We start from the raw sequence: 20,119 nt of genomic DNA on the forward strand, positions 1-20,119 counted from the left end.
CATCTGCCAAGTCCCTTCAGAAAATATCTTCCATTGTCCAACCCATGATCTGACAGCTTGTATCTTAAGTTTTCTTGGCTTCTGTGATTCCAAAGGTTTCATATATCATCAGTAGCTTCATCTTGCTTGGGTCCACAGTTAACATCTTTGGTACTAGCAATCAGGATATAAGGAGACTCACTGCACTAGGAAAATCTGCACTTAGCCAGTTTGAGGACTAAGGTGTGTCTGATTCAGGTCATAGTCTTTATAAATTCTTACTATGTATCTGATAGCTGGACAATAAATAAGGATGACAGAAGAACTGACACCTTTGAGCTGTGGTGTTGGAGAAGAGCACTGAGTATCCCATGGATACCAGGAGAACCAATGGCTGTGTCTTGGAGAAGGGGCATCTGGAGGGCTCTTTGGAGGCAAGGATGATGAGGCCTCACCTCACACACTTTGGTCATGTTGCTAGGAGGGGCTATTTCTTGGAGGAGGACATGATGCTGGTAAGGGTGGAGGGTCAGCAAAAAAAAAAAAGAGGAAGACCTTCAACCAGGTGGATTGACATGGTGACTGCTACAGTGGGCTCTAGTGTGTCAGGAAGTGTGAGGACGGCTCAGGACAGAACAGGGTTCAGATCTGTTGTTCATAGTGTTGCTATGAGTTGTACTCGACTTGATGACACCTAACAACAACACCAAGCTCTTCACAGGAAAAAAACTGATAATACAGTGCCTTCTGTTTGGTTTATCTCTGATCATGGCAACTTCATGCAACGGGGAAGAACTGCCCGGCAGTGTTCCCAAGCCTGTGACATTTATGGGAGCAGGTCCACTGGTCCGCCTCCCCTGTCGTTGGATTTGAACCACTGACCTGTCTATTATCGGGAATTCCTAACTGTTGTGTTCCCAGGATTACCTGCCGTTGGTGGTAATGTTGTGTATCATCCAGTCAGAGCCAGTTCATACATAGCTGCCCCTCCAGTGCGTTTCCCGGGGTTGTCAAATGTACAGGAGGAGACTGCCCGTCTCCCTGTGAGGCTCCTGTCACTGGGCTGGCACCATGCCTTATCACCGGGTAGCCAGAGTTCCCTTCCCGGGAGCCCGGGTCCCGTAAACTGTCCGCTGGCCTCCTGAGACCTGTCTCCTCGGAGAACTGCCTGGCTCATATGCTGCTAAACATTCCCTCCCGGACAGAAATGAGTGGGAGGGGTTTTTATAAATTCCTTTATATTTTCACTCAGGTAGTTTTAGTTACAGGGTCTAACAGCAATTGAATCAAGCTGGTATTTGCATTTACAGGGAAAAATGTCTTTTACAACATTCTGGATTCTCTAAAAGGCATTTTATTCTGTTTTCCCCTTTAATTTTTAAGCCCATGTGTATTTCAAGGGAAATTTAATCCATATGTCCCTGACTCACTCACACGTAACTCATCAAAATGTTGTTTAGTAAAAGCTATTTGATGTCCAGGGAGCCTTGTGGGTCTTCCCCCCACCCTGTCTCTCCTTTGAATTGGAAGTTGCTCTGCCCGTCATGAATAGGAAACCCAAGAGATTCCCTTCTCACTTCAAACACAGTATCCCAGCTTCTGCGAGGCAGCGTTATCGCACACCCATTTGCAACAGAAGTTAAAATGTTTAAATTGTGGGCTCAAATTTTAAATCTATTAAAGAGTCATAAAGAAAAATGAAATCATTGTCTTGAATATCTAATGTTCTTTTCCTCATGTTTGCAAAGTCTCCAATCCCACTTCAAAGTCTGCAGATGTTTAACTCCTGAGTACTTAGCTTTAACAACAAAGCTTCGGCCCTTCCCAGTATCCACTCAGGCCTCAGAGTCCACGGGCTATGAAAACCCTCATGAGATATGCTAAACTGTGGCAAATACCCTGGAAACCCGGGTCGGTAAGTGTAAACGACAGTGAAAGGTTCTAATTCAGCTGTGCTTCTTTTACACCAGCCTTGATTCATATCCTGCAGAACACCCTTCTCTTTTTTTTCTCCTTTCTTAAAGCCACCCATTCTTCCAGACTTTGAGGAACCGCAGTGAAAAAGCCTGGCCTTTTTGTTTCAAGTTCTAGTTGAAAGCATTGTTTTGTTTTGTTTGTTCTCCTCTCAGTAAGGCACCTCCCACCCAAGTGCAGTGTAGTTTTATACCATCCAGTCAGAACCAACCCACAGCTTACCCTCCTGTGGGGTTCAGGGTGCTAAAGAACTCCGCTCGCTGACCAGTCAATTGATAATCACTCCGCTGACCCAGGGGCTGCAGCAGAGGACACATCCTGTCAACCCTGGAGAGAATGGCCCAGCCCAGGCTGCAGGGGGTGGGTGGGTTCGGTGAGCTGGAGCCAAGTCAAACATCCCTCACTGCAGCATCACTTCTGCATGGTACAGACCCAGGAGCCTGAGCCTTGCAGAACGTGGCATGTTGACCTCCTAACTGAGTGGTCAGTGGTTCAAATCCCGTATTCACCGTGCACAAGGAAGATGGGAGCTTCCCTCCTGTGAAGATGTCTAACTCAGAGGCCTCCTGGCTCGCCCCCAGGAGTTAGAACTGAAGGAGCAGCAGGGAGCCGTGTAGGACATTAAACCTTCAGACCCGTGCTTTTTAAAGGCATGTGAAGGAGAATATTAATCACCTACTGACCATATGTGTCATCTGGTATATTGAAAAAACTCCCGTAAGATACCGTGTTTCCTACTGCAAGACAGGACAGGGTTCAGATCTGTTGTTCATAGGGTCAGTAGGACCCGTAGGTGACTCGGCAGCACCTAACTACCACTGCCACGTTGTGGACATGAGCGATGTGGGGAGAAAAGACATGATCTTCATAACCTTCTCTGCACCACACAAATGCCCACCCTCAGACGTCCCTGTGAGGGCGAGCCTCACCCAGATGGGTCACCAGATCCCACCCCCTGCTTTGTCACTGTTTAGAGGCGTGCTGGACGGAGGGCAGCCGTGCTGTGTGCACTGGAGAAGCTGCCTTTCATTATCACCGCGCAAGGCATTGTGCTGTGCCACCAGAGAAGGGACTTACTTGACAGCAGTACACACACACACCCCTACACACCTGCAGGGATGCACACACACTCACACACACGTGCGAATACTCACAAACACATGCCTTCATGTTCACGTGGACACAGGTGCACACATACACATGTGTGAGAATACAATCACGCATGCACACATGTGCACGAATGCACACAAACATGCATACATGGTCACACATGTTCACATGCTCTCACGCACGTGTGCATGAATGCACACAAGCCATGCATTTATGTTCACACGCGTGCGCACACATGCACATGTGCATGAACGCACACCGGCATGCATTCATGCTCACACATGTTTACATGCACACACATGCTCTCACACATGTGCACACATGCACACGTGCATGAACGCACACCGGCATGCATTCATGCTCACACATGTTCGCATGCACACACGTGTGTGCATACATGTAAACATGCACATGGATCACACGGTTGCACGTGCACACTCACAGCTACCGTGAGCTTGGGCACCAGACCATCGCAGTAACGTGAATGCTGTGATGAAGCGAGTCCCGTGGATTTGGGTTTGCCATTGTGTAAGAAGCTGCTCGGGGATCCCAAAGACATGCAGTTTGGTTTTGTTGGGTTTTTTTTAAAAAAAATTATTTGAATTGTGATTTTAACGAATGTTTACAGAGAACTTAGGTTCTCATCATCCATTGTTGCTCATTTTACCCCCTCTCTCTCCCTTCTTCTGTTTCACAGTTACCTACACACACTCCAGTCCTCTTTGCAATGATATGCCTCTTCTTTTGAGCTGTTGACATATGTTAATGGCTAATCGTATATTCCTTTTAGAGAGTTCTTTCTTTCATCTGTTCCAGTGCCATGATTGTTTGAGCCAGCAGTGTCAGTACTGGGACTATACCCTAAAGAAACCATACACAATGGAATACTATGCAGCACTGAAAACCAGTGAACTGGTCAACATTACAAAACAGGGGGGACCCTGGAGCAGATCATACTGAGTGAAATATCTCAGTCACAAAAGGACGAATACTGCACAGCTCCATGGTTCTAATGTCGGTCTGACTTGGGGGGTTGGGAGGAAACAAGGATAGGAGTAGATGGAACGCATGCAGTTGGAATCCACTAGCTGCTCTTTAGACGAGGTATGGGTAGTTCCCTCCCATGTAATTTCCTGATTCTAAAAACCTACTGGAGGGTCAACTATGGGTTAGTTCTGACTTGATGGTAAACAACAACAGACTAGTTTACGAAGTGTGTGATAATAGCACCGTGGAAGGATTGCAGTATTGTGAAAGTGGTGGCTGTCCCCAGACACGAGGGGCGCACCTGCTGTAGGAAAAGTCAAGACTTGCTCAGTGCAGGGACATTGTAAACCTTCAGTCAATTAAAACACAAACCAAAACGACGCCCAAGCATGCAGTGTCTGGGAAGCACAGTGAGGGGCTGCTGCACACACAGCCAGCGGGGACGCAGGTCAGCAGCGACACGTGGGTCCCTTACCCTCAGCCAGAGGGGCGCGGGCGGACTGAGGTTGCTGCCTTGTTACTGTTGAGTGTCTTCATCAAGATGAAATCTTTCAGCTCCTGTTCTTCTTCCCTCCTTTTTATTTAAAATTCTGCTGAAGTCTCTAACTAATCAAACAGCTAAGTGTAGCCGCAGTGTTTGTCTCGTTCCTTCTGTGTGTGGACAGGGTTGTGTACATGCAAGGTGTCTGCAAGCATGCAGGGCCACAGCTTCACCTGTAGGGCCCAGGACACCTGGCCAGGGACACCTTCCACACATGGACTAGCAAGGAGGCTCCAGCTGCCAGCTTTTTGGTATGAAGTCCAGCACTGTAACCCCTGTGCCACCAGAATACCTAAGAGACCTTAATAAATGACAGTTTCAAAACTTGTGTGTAAGGTAGAGCGATTCTGAGGCTGTGTCTTCTGCCAACCTCAGCTTCCGGGGAAATGCCCCTCCTTAAGCACCTGAAGAGGTGGGTGTGGAGAATGGAGTGAGCGCCCATGTTCCCTTCTGTCACCAGAGCACAGCCCCAGCCTTGGTTTTTCAGATAGGGACCCGGAGGCTGGCCCGAGAGGCAGATGTCTAGACCCACAGCAAGCAGTGGTGCTGCCAGACCTAGGGCCCCAGACCCCTCTAGGGCACCTGCTGCTCCACACCATCACTGCTTAGAAACTTCCACGTCAGAAGCTGTCCACGGCTCAGTAGATCACATGTGACAGGTCGTTTCCAGCATTCTCCATTTCCTGATACCAGTTGGTATCTGATAGGAGTCTGAGTACTTAGGTGATGGTTGGTGGTGGTGAGGTGCCCTGAAGCTGGGTATGATTCCTAGCGACCCTGTGGTCGACAGTTCTGAAGCCCTGTCATGTGGTATCCTCACACCTCTAACGTGCTTGTGCCCATTAGTACAGTCATCGTGTCAATCTGTCCACCTTTCTCCTTACACTGTCTTTCCCCAAAGACTAGCCCGTCCTGATGACAGGTCGGCGTGTGTGAGAAGGGTTTCCCCTTCCTTGCCTCTAGGGAGCACTCTGCTTGCATGTGTTGCAGGACGTGTGTGTTCTTTGATGGTCCATGCTGGATGGACACTTCTCTTCACCACGTCCATTCTTCTGTCATCTTAATCACTGTCCGGCTTTCAGAAGCACAGAAAGCTGCTGAGTGTGCCCCGGCGCCCATCAGGTGCTCTGTGTGTTTAAACGTGCTCTTGCTCTTAAACACTTGGGAGAGATCCTTGGCGGAAGAGTTCCCAAAGCAGCGTGTCTCTTGATTTCCTTGACCACTGCCACCATGAGTGCTGTTGTAGGTCCAGGGAAAGTAAAATCATAAAAACTTTAATCTTTTCTCCATCTGTCACGATGTCTCTAATGGTCCGGTGGTGGGGACTTTTGTTTTCTTGATCTTGAAGGTTGTAGTCTATGAACTTGGGCAGTAAGTTCTTGAGGCTGTCTTCACTTTTTACAGGCGAGCTCTGCCGTCTGTGTAAGCAGGTTCTTGATGAGGCAGGAGTCCTCCTCCAGTCCTGCTGCTTCACAGTCCGGCTTCGTCAAGTATTCCCCTGCAGACTGATTGGAGTCAGTGAAGAAGAGGAAGAGTCTCAATGGCTGGACGACTTAGCGATTGTAACAGCACAGGTTTTCAGGAGGCCTCAAGATCAGTCACACATCCACAGCAGTGACAAGGGAATGTCAGGCATTAAGTCAGTTTGGAAAATTCTGGGCTAAAAATGTCTTACACAAGATTTTGGTTTTTAATTGGTTCATTTTCCCGAACCATTAATACAGCTCTTGTTGTTACTTGGAACCATTGGACTGTCTGCAGCTCCTCCTTCAGCTCCGTGCAGGGCAGAAGGAGGTGCTTCCTGGACCTGCCCCAGCCCCACAGCCCTCCTGATGAGCTGAGCCCAGCTTTGCAGTCCCAGGGTTACGGCTGCCCGGTCTGAGGGAGGCCTTTCCTCTTCTTTGGCTGACCTTCGACTCGAGGAGGAATGATCCAGTGTGTTTCCGAAGTGGGGCCCTGAGTGGATGATGGTGGTGAAGCTACAAGAAGAGATGGAGTAGACGGAAACTTAGGTGTCGACGCTTAACAAAGAACACGCCAGGCTGCGGCTGAAGGAAGCAGGAGGCAGGCCCCAAGAACAGGCAGAGCCAGGGGCTTCAGCAAGAGAACAGTTACATGTTCTGAAATTGGGGATGAAGAAAGAATCAGGCATGGAAAATCTTTCGAGATCTGTAAGAATACATCAAGGTGGGTGGCAAAAAAGTCATTTCTCACCCAAACAGGAATCCTTCATTTAGTTAAATCAAGGTGAGTAAAAGCATTTATGTGTTTTTTGTCAAGACAGGGCCTGGCATTCAGCTTCTTTCAGTCATGCTCTGGGATGTGTGCCTGCACCCCACACTCCACACCCCACCCCAAGGAGAAATCCACTTATTTCCCACCCTTTGCTGTGACTGGGTGAGAGTCTGCAGGGCCCACTGGTTTTTCACTCCAGTCCACGTGTCTGTGGTTTGGGATGTTGATTGAAGCCTCTCGGTCTCCAGCGCTCTCCTCACTCCCTCCCAGTGCTTCCCGTTTCCATGTGTCTGGCTCTTTTATCCTCCTTGCCTTTGGACCTTCCTCCCTGGGCAGATGCTACCCTTTTGATTTCCTGTGTTCTGAGGGCTGTGTCCCTCCTCTGAGTTACTGTTCACCTTCGTGTCCTGTCCGCTGCATGGCTGAAGGGATGAGTTAAAATCTACCTTCAGGAGTGTGGCTTTCAGGGTGGGCTGTGCCTGCATCTCCCCTGGTCACATGGTCTGTTCCACACTTGTCGAAGTCTCAGCTTGCTCAGTCACCCACCTGTACTGCACACCCGTCCCCCTCATGTCCACATGTCCAGGCTCTGCCCTTACTCACAGCTCACCTCCAGCCGCACTGCCTCCTGCCCCTGCCTGGACTTCCTGTAAAGGCTGGTAATCCTTGCTGTCCGGACAAGGTCTAGAGTTGGTCCTGTCCTCTTAGTTGGGCATTTCCGGTGGCATTGTACACAGGGACTCGCACGACTCTATCTTACGGCTCCAACCCACCAGGGGTTCCTCAGAGAGACGGGGTCTCCTCACGTGTGAGGTGCGGCCTCTCAAAGTCTTGCTGGAAGGCCAGGTGTGGCTTGGGTCCAGCCCTACCCAGCCATGAGTGAGCGTGTTGGCGAGGCCCTGAGTCAGGCCCTGGGCAGAGCCCGGAGCTCACAAGCTGCACCAGTCTCGCCAGCCGCTCCACTTCTGCCCACTGTTGAACACCGAGCCAGGCCCCTTGTTGAGGATGTTCGCTCTGACACTGACCCTCTGTTTGACCAAGCATGATGCCCTGCTTCAAGGGCTGACCCCTCCCGGCCACCTGCCCACGGTGTAGGAGACAGAATGGCCCCACTCTTGCCTCTGAGGAGGACTCTGTCTGCAGTTCCTGAGACACGTTTGTTCATGGTATAGTTAATATCCTTTGCCAACACCACAATTCAGAAGCATTTGTTCTACTTTGATCTTATTAATTGTCCACTTTAATTCAAATTCATATTGGCAATGAAAAATGTCATGGCTTGGCTTGGGCACACCTTAGTCTTTAAAATGGCATCCTTGCTCTTAAGCATTTAAAGTATACATAAGGTGCAGCATGTAGAAAGATGACATGCTCTCGCTTTCAGTCAGTTCACCAGACTTGACTGCTGTCTCTACCAGTTTCCAGTCGGATGGTCTTCTCTGTCCTTGGAGCTTCATTTTTTAATCCATGAAACAGGGAGAGACGCTGCTGGGTCAGTTCCTTCTCCTGCTGACCTCTGTGACAGAGGAGGAACCCACCCCATCCCGGGAGCCCTGGGCCTGTGGAGCCACGGACTGCTGAGTTGGTCTCTGTTTACTCCCACAAGAACCTCTGGTTGTGAGGAATAAGTGAGTTTAATGTCTACAAAGTGGGTTACACAATGCTCAGCTAAACCTTTTCACCCTCAACAGTATAATTACTTCTGTGTAGCATCAGGATGGATGACGAAGAAATTGAGATTGTTCACAGCTTCAGTTTGCTCGGCTCCACGGTCAACACTCTTGGCACCAGTAGCCAGGAAATAAAAAAAATGTATTGCGATGGGAAAGTCTGCGGTTAGGGACCTCTCCAAAATACTCAAGAGTAAAAGTGTCTCTCTGGAGACTAAGGTCCACCTGCTACAGGCCATGGTTTTTGCAATCACTTGTTATGCATCAGAGAGTTGGACAATGACTAGGGAGGATAGAAGGAGAATTGACGCCTTTGAGCTGTGGTGCTGGAGAAGAGTATTGAATGTACCATGGACTGCCAAGAAAACAAACAGGTTTATTGTAGAGAGGATTAAACCAAGCTACTCCTTGGAGGCAAGGATTCTGGGGCTTTGTCTGACATACTTTGGACATGTTGTAAGGAGAGACAGGTCTTTAGAGAGGGACCTCACGCTGGGTAGAGTGGAGGGACAGTGCAGGAGGGGAAGACCCTCTATGAGGTGGATTGATTCAGTGACTGGGGTAATCGGGATGGGTTTGTCAGAGGCAATGAGATTGGCACAGGATAGAGCAGGGTTTAGAGCAGTTGTACACAGGGTCGCTATGAGTCGCAAACAACTCGACGGCACATAACAACAACAACAACATATTTCTCACTTTCACCCCATACTATTAAGTCCTTGTGGATAAAATTCATGTCATACAAAGGCTGTATTCTCACTCAGTGCTGACTGTGTGAAGGCCTGTGTGCTGAGTTAAATCAGCAGGTGACTTACAAAAAGGAACAACTTACAGGAAGCTTGACCCCGGCCTTGGTGTCTGGTGTGTCCGTTCCTGGATTCAGCCTCACAAGCTCAGGTGGTTTGGTTGCCGGGCCATGCACAAGAAGCAGGTTTATGAACGTGTCTCCGTTCACATGTCCCCCAGAAGTGCTGCAGTGGGGGATTGCTGTGAACACGGGGGAACAGAGACCAGGGTCCCTCGGCCGGAGGAACCTGGCAGCATGTCCAGTTCTACACATGAAAGGCGTTTCCACGAGGTAGAAACGCCTTTCATGTGTAGAACTGGACATGCTGCCACTGAAAACCTACACCTTCCTGGGTCACCTACGGGGTCAAAGGTGAAGGGGTGGAGCACTCGGTGGGAAGGAATGTGTCTTGGCTTAGTGCTCCCTGGGCTTCCCTTCCAGAAAGTCTCACTTTGCCATTGAAGAAAACGTGCCCTACAAATAAAACCCACACCCGCTCCTTCACACACGCCCCATCCACGTCTTCGGGCCCCATCCATTGAGGCCGTTCAGATGAGCAGCACAGAGGACCCGCAGGACTAGTGAGGAGCTTTCCTTCCTGGGCGGCTTTCCCAGGCTCGAGAGCTTTGCAAAGCAAATCTGCCTGCGTCACATCTTTCACAGAGCAGCTGAATTCAAACCACAGGCTTCTAAAGTACCTATTATAAGCTGATTCAATAATACTGTTATTACATGCCACTGAGTCAGAAACAACTCCTTCCCCACCCTCCACAGGGCTTTCAGAGGCTGTAAATTGTCAAGAATTCGACTGTTTACCCTTCCCCCACAAGCAGCTGGTGGATTCAAACCGGGTACGTTTCCTTTGGCACTGCAGTTCCTTACTACTCATCCACCAGGGCTCCTTCCATTTTTAGTAGATATATGTTGTTGTTTTGTGCCATCAAGTTGCTTGTAACTCATAGAGACCCCATGTACAATAGCTCTGAAACTTGCTGGTCCTGAGCCAGTCTTACTGACTCCTGTATACCTAATCCCATTGCCACAGTTACCGTGTCAATCCGTCTCATCCAGGGTTTTCCTTTGCTGCACTGTCCCTCCACGTTTCCAAGCATGCTATCCTTCTCCAAGGACTGGTCCCTCCTGGCCACATGGCCAAAGTATGTGTGACTCAGCTTCAAAATCCTTTCATCCCAGGAGAAATTTGTTTTCACCTTCTCTGGGACAGACCTATTTACTCTCCTGGTGGTCCATGGTATTTTCATTTATCTTCTCCAGCACCACAACTCAAAGGCATCAATTATTCTTCCGTCATCCTTAGTCATTGTGCTGTGATGCACAGCAAGTAACTGTGAAGACCATGGCCTGGATCAGGCACACCTTACTCTCTAGAATGACAATCTCTGCTCTTTGGCATTTTGGAGAGGTCTTTGACAGTAGACTTGCCCAGTGTAGTTCATCTTTTGATTTCCTGACTGCTGGTGATTGAGAGTTGATTGTGGAGCCCAGCAAACTGTAACTGTTAACCACCTCAATCTCTTCTCCATCTATTATGGTGGTGCCAATGGGCCCAGCTGTCAGAATCTTTGTCTTGATAAGCTTCAGTCCATATTGAAGACTACAGTCCTTGACCTTCTGCAGCAAATGTTTCAGATCCTCCTCACTTTTGACAAGCAAGGTTGTATCATCTACATAATGCAAGTTGTTGAAGAGTCTTCCTCTAATCCTGATGCCACATTCTTCCTCATAAAACCCAGCCTCCTGAATTATCTGTTCTGCATACAGATTGAAAAGCTATGGAGACAGAGTATGTCCCTCATGCAGTCCCTTCCTGATTTTGAACCATGCAGTGCTTCCTTAGACATAGAAATATTGACATAGTAGGTATTGGCAAAACAAGATGGGTTGGCATAAGACATTTTTAATCAAGACAATTAGATATATAATAACACTATTGTTGTAATATGACATTAAGTTGTCCATGACTAATAGCAACTCTAAGTACTTTAGCTCTGAACCCTGCCCTATCCTGAGTCAATCTCATTGCTTCCAACAGACCTAATCCCATTTCTTCAGTCATTGAATCAGTCCATCTCTTCCTGGGTCTTCCTCTCCTGTGCTGTCCCTCCACCCTTCCAAACATTATGTCCTTCTCAAAGGACTGGTCCCTCCTGGCCACGTCCCTAAAGTATGTGCGACAGAGCTTCAAAATCCTTGCCTCCAGGGAGCAGCCTGGTTTCATCCTCTTGAGGACAGATCTGTTTGTTCTCCTGGCAATCCACAGTATGTTCAACACTTTTCAAAGACATCAATCCTTCTTCTGTCATCCTTAGTTACTGTGTAGCTCTCTGATATGTAGCAAGTAATTGCAAAGCCCATGCCCTGGATCAAGTATACATATGTCTCCAGTCTGACATCATTGCTCTTTAGTACTTTAGAGGGGTCCCTGACAGCAGACTTTCCCAGTGTAATTTGTCTTTTGATTTCTTGACTGTTGGTACCAAGAGTATTGATTGTGGATCCAGACAAGGTGAAGTTATTAACAATCTCAGTCCTTTCTCCACCTGTCATGAAGCTGCCAGTTGGCCCAGTGGTGAGAATCTTTGTCTTCTTGATGTTGAGCTTCACTCCATATTGAAGACTATAATCCTGGACCTTCTGCAGCAGATTCCTCAGGTCCTCCTCAGTTTCACCAAGCAAGGTTGTGTCACGTGCCTAGAGCAGGTTGTTGATGACTCTTCCTCCAATCCTGATCCCATATTCCTGTTTATAAAGCCCAGCCTCCCAAATAATCTGTTCTGCATATAAATTGAAAAGGTATGGAGACAGGACGCATCTCTGATGTACTCCTTTCCTGATTTTGAACCACACAGTGTTTCTTTGCTCCACTCTGAGGACTGCTTTCTGGTCCAAGTATAAGTTTTGAATGAGCACAGTTTTCTGAGATTCTCATTCTCCTCAAGATTAGCCACAATTTGTTGTAATCTACACAGCGAAATCCAAAAATGACTGCAACAGCACATCAGCAGAGAACTGTAAGAAGTCCAGGCTGGGTTTAGAAGGGGTCGTGGTACTAGGGATATTGTAGCTGATGTTAGATGGATCTTAGCTGAAAGCAGGGAACCAGAAGAATGTCTATCTGTGTTTTTATGCAAAGGTGTTTGACTGTGTGGATCATAACAAACTGTGGCTGACTCTGAGAAGAATGGGAATCCCAGAACACTTGATCGTCCTAATGAGAAATCTATACTTACTTGGACCAGGAGGCAGTCGTCAGAACAGAGCAGGGAAACACTGCATGGTTCAAAATTGGGAAGGGTGTACGCCAGGGATGTGTCCTATCTCCATACCTTTTCAACCTGTATGCAGAACAGATGATCCGAGAGGCTGGGCTCTATGAGGAGAAGTGTGGCATCAGGATTGGTGGAAGATCTATTAACAATCTGCGTTATGCAGATGACACAACCCTGCTTGCTGAAACTGAGGAGGACCTCATGCACTTGCTGCGAAGGGTCAGGACTGCAGCCTTCAGAATTGATTGAGGCTCAATGTCAAGAAGACAAAGATTCTCACCACTGCACTAATTGGCAGCATCAGGATGGATGGTGAAGAGATTGAGATTGTTAACAACCTTGGTTTGCTTGGCTCCACGGTCAACATTCTTGGCACCAGCAGCCAGGAAATCAAAAAAACGTATTACAATGGAAAAGTATGCTGTTAGGGACCTCTCCAGGATACTGAAGAGCAGTGGTGTCACCCTGGAGAGTAACATGCGCCTGATACAGGCCATGGTCTTTGCAATCACTTGTTATGCATCTGAGAGTTGGACAATGTCTAGGGAGGATAGAAGGAGAATTAGTGCCTTTGAGCTGTGGTGCTGGAGAAAAGTATTGAATGTACCATGGACTGGCAAGAAAACAAAGAGGTTCATCCTGGAGAGAGTTAAACCAGGCTGCTCCTTGGAGGCAAGGATTCTGAGGCTCCATCTAACATACTTTGAACATGTTGTAAGGAGGGACAGGTCCTTGGAGAGGGACATCATGCTTGGGAGGGTGGAGGGACAGCGCAGGAGGGGAAGACCCTCTATGAGGTGGATTGATTCAGTGACTGGGGTAATCGGGATGGGTGTGTCAGAGACAGTGCGGTTGGCACAGAATAGAGCAGGGTTTAGGGCTGTTGTACATAGGGTCGCTATGAGTCGCAAACGACTCGACTGCACATAACAACAACAACAAACAGATGCCTTTGTAGAGTCAGTCAGACACAGATAGGCATGCCTCTGGTACTCTTTGCTTTTAGCCAAGTTCCATCTAATGTTTGCTGTGATGTCCCTAGTGCCATGGCGTCTTCTGAACGCAGCCTGCACATCTGGCAGTTCTCTGCTGAAGTCCTGTTGCAGTCCTTCCTCAGCAGCGTCTGATATCAGTGATGCCATTCGATAATCCCCACACTCTCCCGGGTCCCCTTTTACAGATCTCTTCCAGTCAGTTGGCTGTGTGGCTGCAAGTGCCTGTGAGGAGAGGTTCACAGTGCTGTGCTCACTCATGCCACTGGGTCCGTCCACTGTGTAACTCCAGGGAGGAGCTTCCTCCCCACCTCCTCCCACCTTTGGACCAGAGCGCAGTTCCTTGAGGCCACCAGTGCCTCCGTCCTGCAGTAGTGTTCTCACTCACTGACCAGGAACTGAACCCCCCAGCAGCTCTGACCTCCCCCCAGCGCTGACACACACCCTTCACACACACACCCCCCACAACCCACCCCTGGGGCTCTGCAGAGGCTGTTAACCACCTGAGGGGCACTTACCCACCTTCCCCATGAAGCCGCTGGGGGATTTGAACCATATGCTTGGTGGCAGCACAACTTCCTCCAGGGGAAGCCCCCAGGAGCTCCCTCAGATAGCAGTAGCCATTTTAAACGGCCCGTCACGGCATATGAACAATTGTAAAGAGTTAGTCCCATTTTATTTTATCTCAACTTTTTGAGTGATATAATTTTTCAATTAACATTTATGAGTAATTTTATTTATTCTAAATATTGCCATGGGTTTAACAATTTTACCAAGATGCGTTAATGTTTTTTATCCAAAAGAAAATGTACCACATGTCGCAGAACCAAATTGAACAGATGGTTTCAAAGGAATTGAGGCTGTAGTTGTTAATGATGCTTTTATTATTAAACTAAATTTAGAAAATAGTCATTCTAAAATACATCCTAATTCCATGTACACTCAATAGGGATTTGCCTATTGAAAATCATCAAATAATTATAATAATATCAATTATAATGAAATGTCAGCTCTTTGTCCACATAAATATCCTTTACTGAGCTCTTGTGTGATAATTATATCACAACTTATAGGCAAGCTTGGCATTGTTTCACTACTGAATTGCCGTAATTGCCTTTTCATCACTAGGAGGCTATTCATCTCCCCAAATTATTCATTTCTGCCACCTGAGGAAGAAGCAGAGTGCCTCCAGTTTGGGGACGTGGCTTGAAGGTCCAGGCATTGTTCAGAGCTGGCCTGTGACTCCCAAGTGGACCGTGCCACCCTCTGGTGGAACTCATTCCTCTCAGTCCTGGGAAGACTGGTGCTCACGCCTTCTCTGTCAGTTAAAGTCAGCCAGTGGTCGTCCAGCTGGGTCTCTGGCAGTTCATGGCCTCCAGTCTCTCAGGAATCTCGTCCAATGCTGCAGGAGTGGGTAGGAGTCCTCGTGGACTTCTGCATAGTGAGCTTTGTGTATGCCTTTTTTAGATACCAAGACGACTCCCACGGAATGGGCCCTCCTGGCACAACCCACCCAAAACACACACTCCCTACGCCCACCACCCCAAACCCCAGCCAGTCACAGTCACATCTGCTCCTACATTGCCTCAGGAACCCCTTCTTGTCCTCTTGTTGTTAAGGACCATCAAGTCGAATGTGACTCAGAACACCCTGTGAGCACCAGTGCCCCTTCCCCTGTCCTGCCCTACCCTCAAAATCTCAAATACGGACTAGAGCCATCACCATGTCAGCTCCTCTGCTCAAGGTCTTTCTCCTGTGTACCCTCTACTCTTCCCAGCATGGCATCTTCTTCCAAGGACTGAATCTTCCTGACAGTGTGTCCAAAGTAGGTGAGATGAAAGGTTGCCATCTCTGTGCCTCGATGGCACCCCAGCAGCACTGTCTTTGAGACAGACGACCTTGCTGTGTTGGCAGCCGTGTGACACTCAATTCACGTCACCCACAAACCAGTCACAGGCATCGCTGCTGCTGCTGCTGCATCTTTATTCAGTGTCCCAACCTTCAGATGCATAAGAAGCAATTGAAAATCTTGTCACCTGGATCAGGTGCACCTTATTCCATAGTCTGGCATCCTTGCTCTTTAGAATTTGGAGTGGTCCTTGACAATACATTTCCCCAATGCAACATTGCTTTTAATTTCTTGACTGCTGCTGCCATGGGTGCTGGTTGGGGATCCAAGTAAAACTAAATCATTAACTTCAGTCTTTTCTCTGTCTGTCACGATGTTGCCTATTGGTCCGGGGGTGGGGATTTTTGTTTTCTTGATACTGAGATGTAACTCATATTGAAGGCTGTAGTCTTTGATCTTTTGCATTAAGTGCTTCAAGTCTTCACTTTCTGCAAGCAAGGTTGTGTTATCTGCATAACGCAGGTTGTTAATGGATCTTCTGCCAATCCTAATTCCACATTCTTTATATTGTCCAGCTTCTAATGATTTGGTCTGCACACACAGTGAATAGGTACAGAGAAAGGATACAACCCTGGTGCACAGCTTCTCTGATTATAACCATGAAGGGTTCCCTAGTTATACTGGAACAACATCTTGATCTTGGTATTAAGTGTTTTGAGATTCCCATTCTTGTCAGTGTTAGCCCCAAGTGCCTGTGGTCCACACAGTTTAAAAAAAAAAATCCAATATGCCTGAGAGCTTGCTGTGCATCTGAGAGCTAAACAGGAAATGCGAATGACAGAAGAATTGAAGCCTTTGAGCTGTGGTGTTGGAGAAGAGCACTGAACATCCCATGGACGACCAAGAGAACAAGCAGCTAGGTCTTGGAGAGGGTGCAGCCGGAGTGCTCTTTGGAGGCAAGAACAATGCTTTGTCCCATATACTTGGGGCTTGTTACTAGAAAGGACATTCATTGGAAAGGGACATCACTTGGGAAGGTGGAGAGTCAGCAAAAGAGGAAGACCCTAACCAGATGAACTGACACAGTGTCTGCAGTGATGGGTCTCAAATATGTCAGAGGTGATGGGGGTGGCACAGGAGAGGGCAGGGGTCACATCTGTGGTTCCCACGGTTGCTAGGAGTCGTACTTCGTGGCATATAAGAGCAGCAACATACAGTCAAATGCCTCTGCATAGTCAATGAAACACAAGTAATCATCTTTCTAGTTTTCTCCACTTTCAGCCCAGATCAGTCTGCCATCAGCACTGCTGGTCCTGTGCCACGGCCTCTTTGGAACCCAGCCTGAGTTTCTGGCAGTTCCCTGTTGGTGGGCTGTTCCAATCACTTTTGAATAATCTTCACCAAGCTTTTACTTGCACGTGACATTAATGATATTCAGTAATCCCCACATGATGTTTGGTCACCTTTTTAAGAATAAGAACAAATATGGATCCGTTCCAGTTAGGAGGCTAGGTAGCTGCCCGCCCTGTTTGCTGACAGCCTGGTGACTACGTGCAGGGCCACATCTGTTTCCCTAACATGTCAGGTGGCACTTCCTGGGGCCTAACTTTTCCCACGCTCTCAGTGTAGCCTTTGCTTGGCTTCATCGATGGCTTGGTTCCCCCGCTTCACCCACCTGCCTGCCCACAGCGCTTGCCCTTTGCCCTTGACCGTATTCTACTTCTCCATGCTTCCATATCGACCAGTCCTTTCGGCACAGTGACCCTGTGCATTCCTTCCGTCTTCCTTTGATGCTCTCCGCATCATTCAAGATTCTGCCCAAAAGCTTCAGCATTGAGACTCCAGGCTTGAATTTGGATACATTGTATTTTTTGCAAACTGAAGGTTTGTGGGAGTCCTGCCTCTATCAAGTTTGTTACAGCCTTTAGTCCAACAGCATGTACTCACCGTGCATATCTGGATCCTATTCTGGTAATTCTCTTACTAGTTCACATCCTTTTCTAATGTGGTACTGCACACTTGCTCGGCCACCATCTAGTGGAACACGGCTGTGCTCTACACAGGAAAGCCAGGGCCCTCGGGAGTCTGCAGGCTTCCAGGACCTTCTGCCTCTGATGGTCATCTTTGGCAAAGGGCACAGGTACCTCCATGTTCCAGAGAGCATCATTCCGACTGTCCATCAACGCAAATGCAAAAGAGAACTTTGTAAGCCGTAAAACTTGCAAAGTGTCCCTTCCTTTTATTCACATTTCTGTCCCTGGAATTTTGATTTTCAGCAAAAATCATGCAAGCCCACAAGTATCTTTTAACATTCTATTTTAAAATATGTTTGATGAGTGGTTGACTTCTCAAATATAAAGCATATGCAGTCTCCCCCAAGGGTCCACAGGGGGGCTGCCATCTCAATAGATTAAAGATCCCAAGACTCTGAAGTTTTGGATTTTTTTAAAAAAAGATTCATTTTATGATGCCAAACTATCTTTGTTCCAAGTCAGGTCACCCATTTTTAAACCACCCTGTCACAGCCCCCCTTTGGTTTGTACACATGTGCTGAAGATGTCATGATAAACCATCCCTCGATGGTAGGGCCGCTGACTGGGCTGACGGATTTGCACTTACTTCCCTTCCCCCGGAGCCCTTGGGGAGGTTAAATGGGTGCTGGTTACCCTCCACAGCATTAGCTGGGTCCCTGTGCCTTCTTCCAAAGACAGCCCTTTTCAGTAGACATTTATGTGGAAAGACACCCAAGGTTGCTGCCTCATGGGACCACGTGACAGACCTGCTGATGTGTGATTGTACCTTGTGTAAACATTTTAGTATCAGATCCCAAAAATCCAGGGTGGGGGGCAAAGGGGGTTAAAGCGTAATCCCCCCTCTCCATTGATGTGGTGGATTAACTGAGTATTCGTTCTGCTGCTGATTTGCAGCTCCCCAACATTCTGAGGCCTGCCAGTTGTGATTGGAGGATTCATAAAGGCCCTGAAAAGCGCCCGTTGGCCTGTGCAGGCCACAGCTCGAAAGCAAGCTTGGCCCAGAGCTTTTTGTAAAATCTGGGGAAAGTGTTGGTGTGTCAGGGGAAGGTTCTCCCCTCCACCCCAAATGCCGAGAAATGCTCTTTCCCTTAAAGCTTGCTGAGCTGAAGATCCTTAAATTTTGTTGCAAATCAGAGTTTGATTTGGATAATAAGTGCCTTTTTTTCCTTTAAAACTTACCCCGTTTAATTATGGGGTCACACTGTATGGCCTGAGAGAACAAGGCTGCGGGCATCTCCACGCACAGTGGCCCCTTGTGTGTGGACTGTCCGCATCCGAGTGGAGCGAGCTCCTGACATGCTGGCCGTCATCCTACTGTGTCAGGGTCTGCAGTCCCTGGGGCTGTGGACACTGGCCTCTGAGAAGCTTGGTGGCTGAAGGGTTAAGGGCCAGTGCAGACCCTCCAATAAACACAAAGGAGGGTCTGGGGAATAGAAACCCAAATCCACTTGTAATCGTACAAGAGATTCGGCATAATTACTTGAGCAAGCTAGATTAAGATTGATGAGGCTTTAAAGCTGCGCTTTCAGATCAACTGGCCGCCCTCTAGGGAGGGAGCTCTCCGAGTCAGGGCCGCAGCCGGAGCAGGCGCCCCCGGGCCCAGGGCCGGGTCAGGGCTGGGGCGCTACGGCTATGCTGGGGCCCCAGGGGCGCTGACACTGACTGGCCTTGCAGCCGACTTGGGGTGCTCGACACCAGAAAAGCTGCCTCTGCCGGAGGCCCCACTGCCAAGCAGCGATGGGTGCCCTTGGGACCCGCTTTGCATCACGGGGCACTTTGGGAACTGGGATGGGAGCAGAAGTGGAAGGGCCCTGTCACCCCTCGCTCTGGTGGAGTTGTAATCAAGCACCCCAATTTCTAGCAGTTAAACTTTTTCCAACCCTTGTCTCTAGTCTAGTTCGACAAAGCATTTTGGATACAGTTTGGGGAGCCCCTCCTTCCCGCACCTCACTTTCTCTCACTTCTGATTTCCTGGATTTCCTTTCCAAGGTTTAGGTGGGGAGCAGAGAGCAGGCTTGTCCTAGTCTCTGTAGGAACCCCACCGCCCCGCCTCCGGTGCCCTTAAGAAATGAACTTTCTGCAAGCTTCGAACCCGAACCCGTTAGGACAATGGGGCTGCTTTTCTGCTAGACCCTCCACACTGCTGGGGAGTCTGCGGTCCCCGGCTTGCCGGACAAGCACTCCCAGCCAGCAGCCAGGCCGGGTCACTGGCCACTTCTGCTCTGCTGGTGTGGTCCATGGCAGCGCTCATGGGTGTGGAGAGTTTCCAGGTGGTGGGTGAAAACTTGCTTGTTAAGGGTCACTTCCGGGGCTCCGGACCTCAGGGAGGTGTTCGGAATTATTTCTCCCCAGTCTCATTAGAAGAGAACTTGCCGAGGCTGAGGACAAAATCTTACACCGACGGGGCTCTGGCCCCTTAAGCAGCCTGGCCTTTGCGTTTTCTCTTCTTTGGGTGCATCTTTAAAGATAAAATAGCTTGTATGCCTGAGAGGGAGTGGGGGCCCAGCTGACTTCTGTCCCTCCTCACAGGACCCGTGGTTCTCAGCACCCCTGCCCAGCTCATTGCCCCGGTGGTGGTGGCCAAGGGGACACTGTCCATTACCACCACGGAAATCTACTTCGAGGTGGACGAAGACGATGCCGCGTTCAAGAAGGTCGACACAAAAGTGAGT

At 48.6% G+C, this 20,119-nt stretch overlaps 1 protein-coding gene across 1 annotated transcript in view; it reads left to right on the forward strand.

Moving 5' to 3' along the window:
• The window catches only part of NBEA (neurobeachin), a 924,058-nt gene that overhangs the window by 627,368 nt on the left and 276,571 nt on the right, over nucleotides 1–20,119 (forward strand). Inside the window, exon 44 of the mRNA XM_006879639.1 lies at nucleotides 19,977–20,113. Within this exon, the coding sequence (XP_006879701.1) occupies nucleotides 19,977–20,113 (137 nt within the window). The remainder of the gene's footprint in view (nucleotides 1–19,976; nucleotides 20,114–20,119) is intronic.

This window comes from Elephantulus edwardii, unplaced genomic scaffold, assembly GCF_000299155.1.
Source record: "Elephantulus edwardii isolate Elephantulus edwardi_28Jun2011 unplaced genomic scaffold, EleEdw1.0 scaffold00004, whole genome shotgun sequence".
NCBI classification, from domain to species: Eukaryota; Metazoa; Chordata; class Mammalia; order Macroscelidea; family Macroscelididae; genus Elephantulus; species Elephantulus edwardii.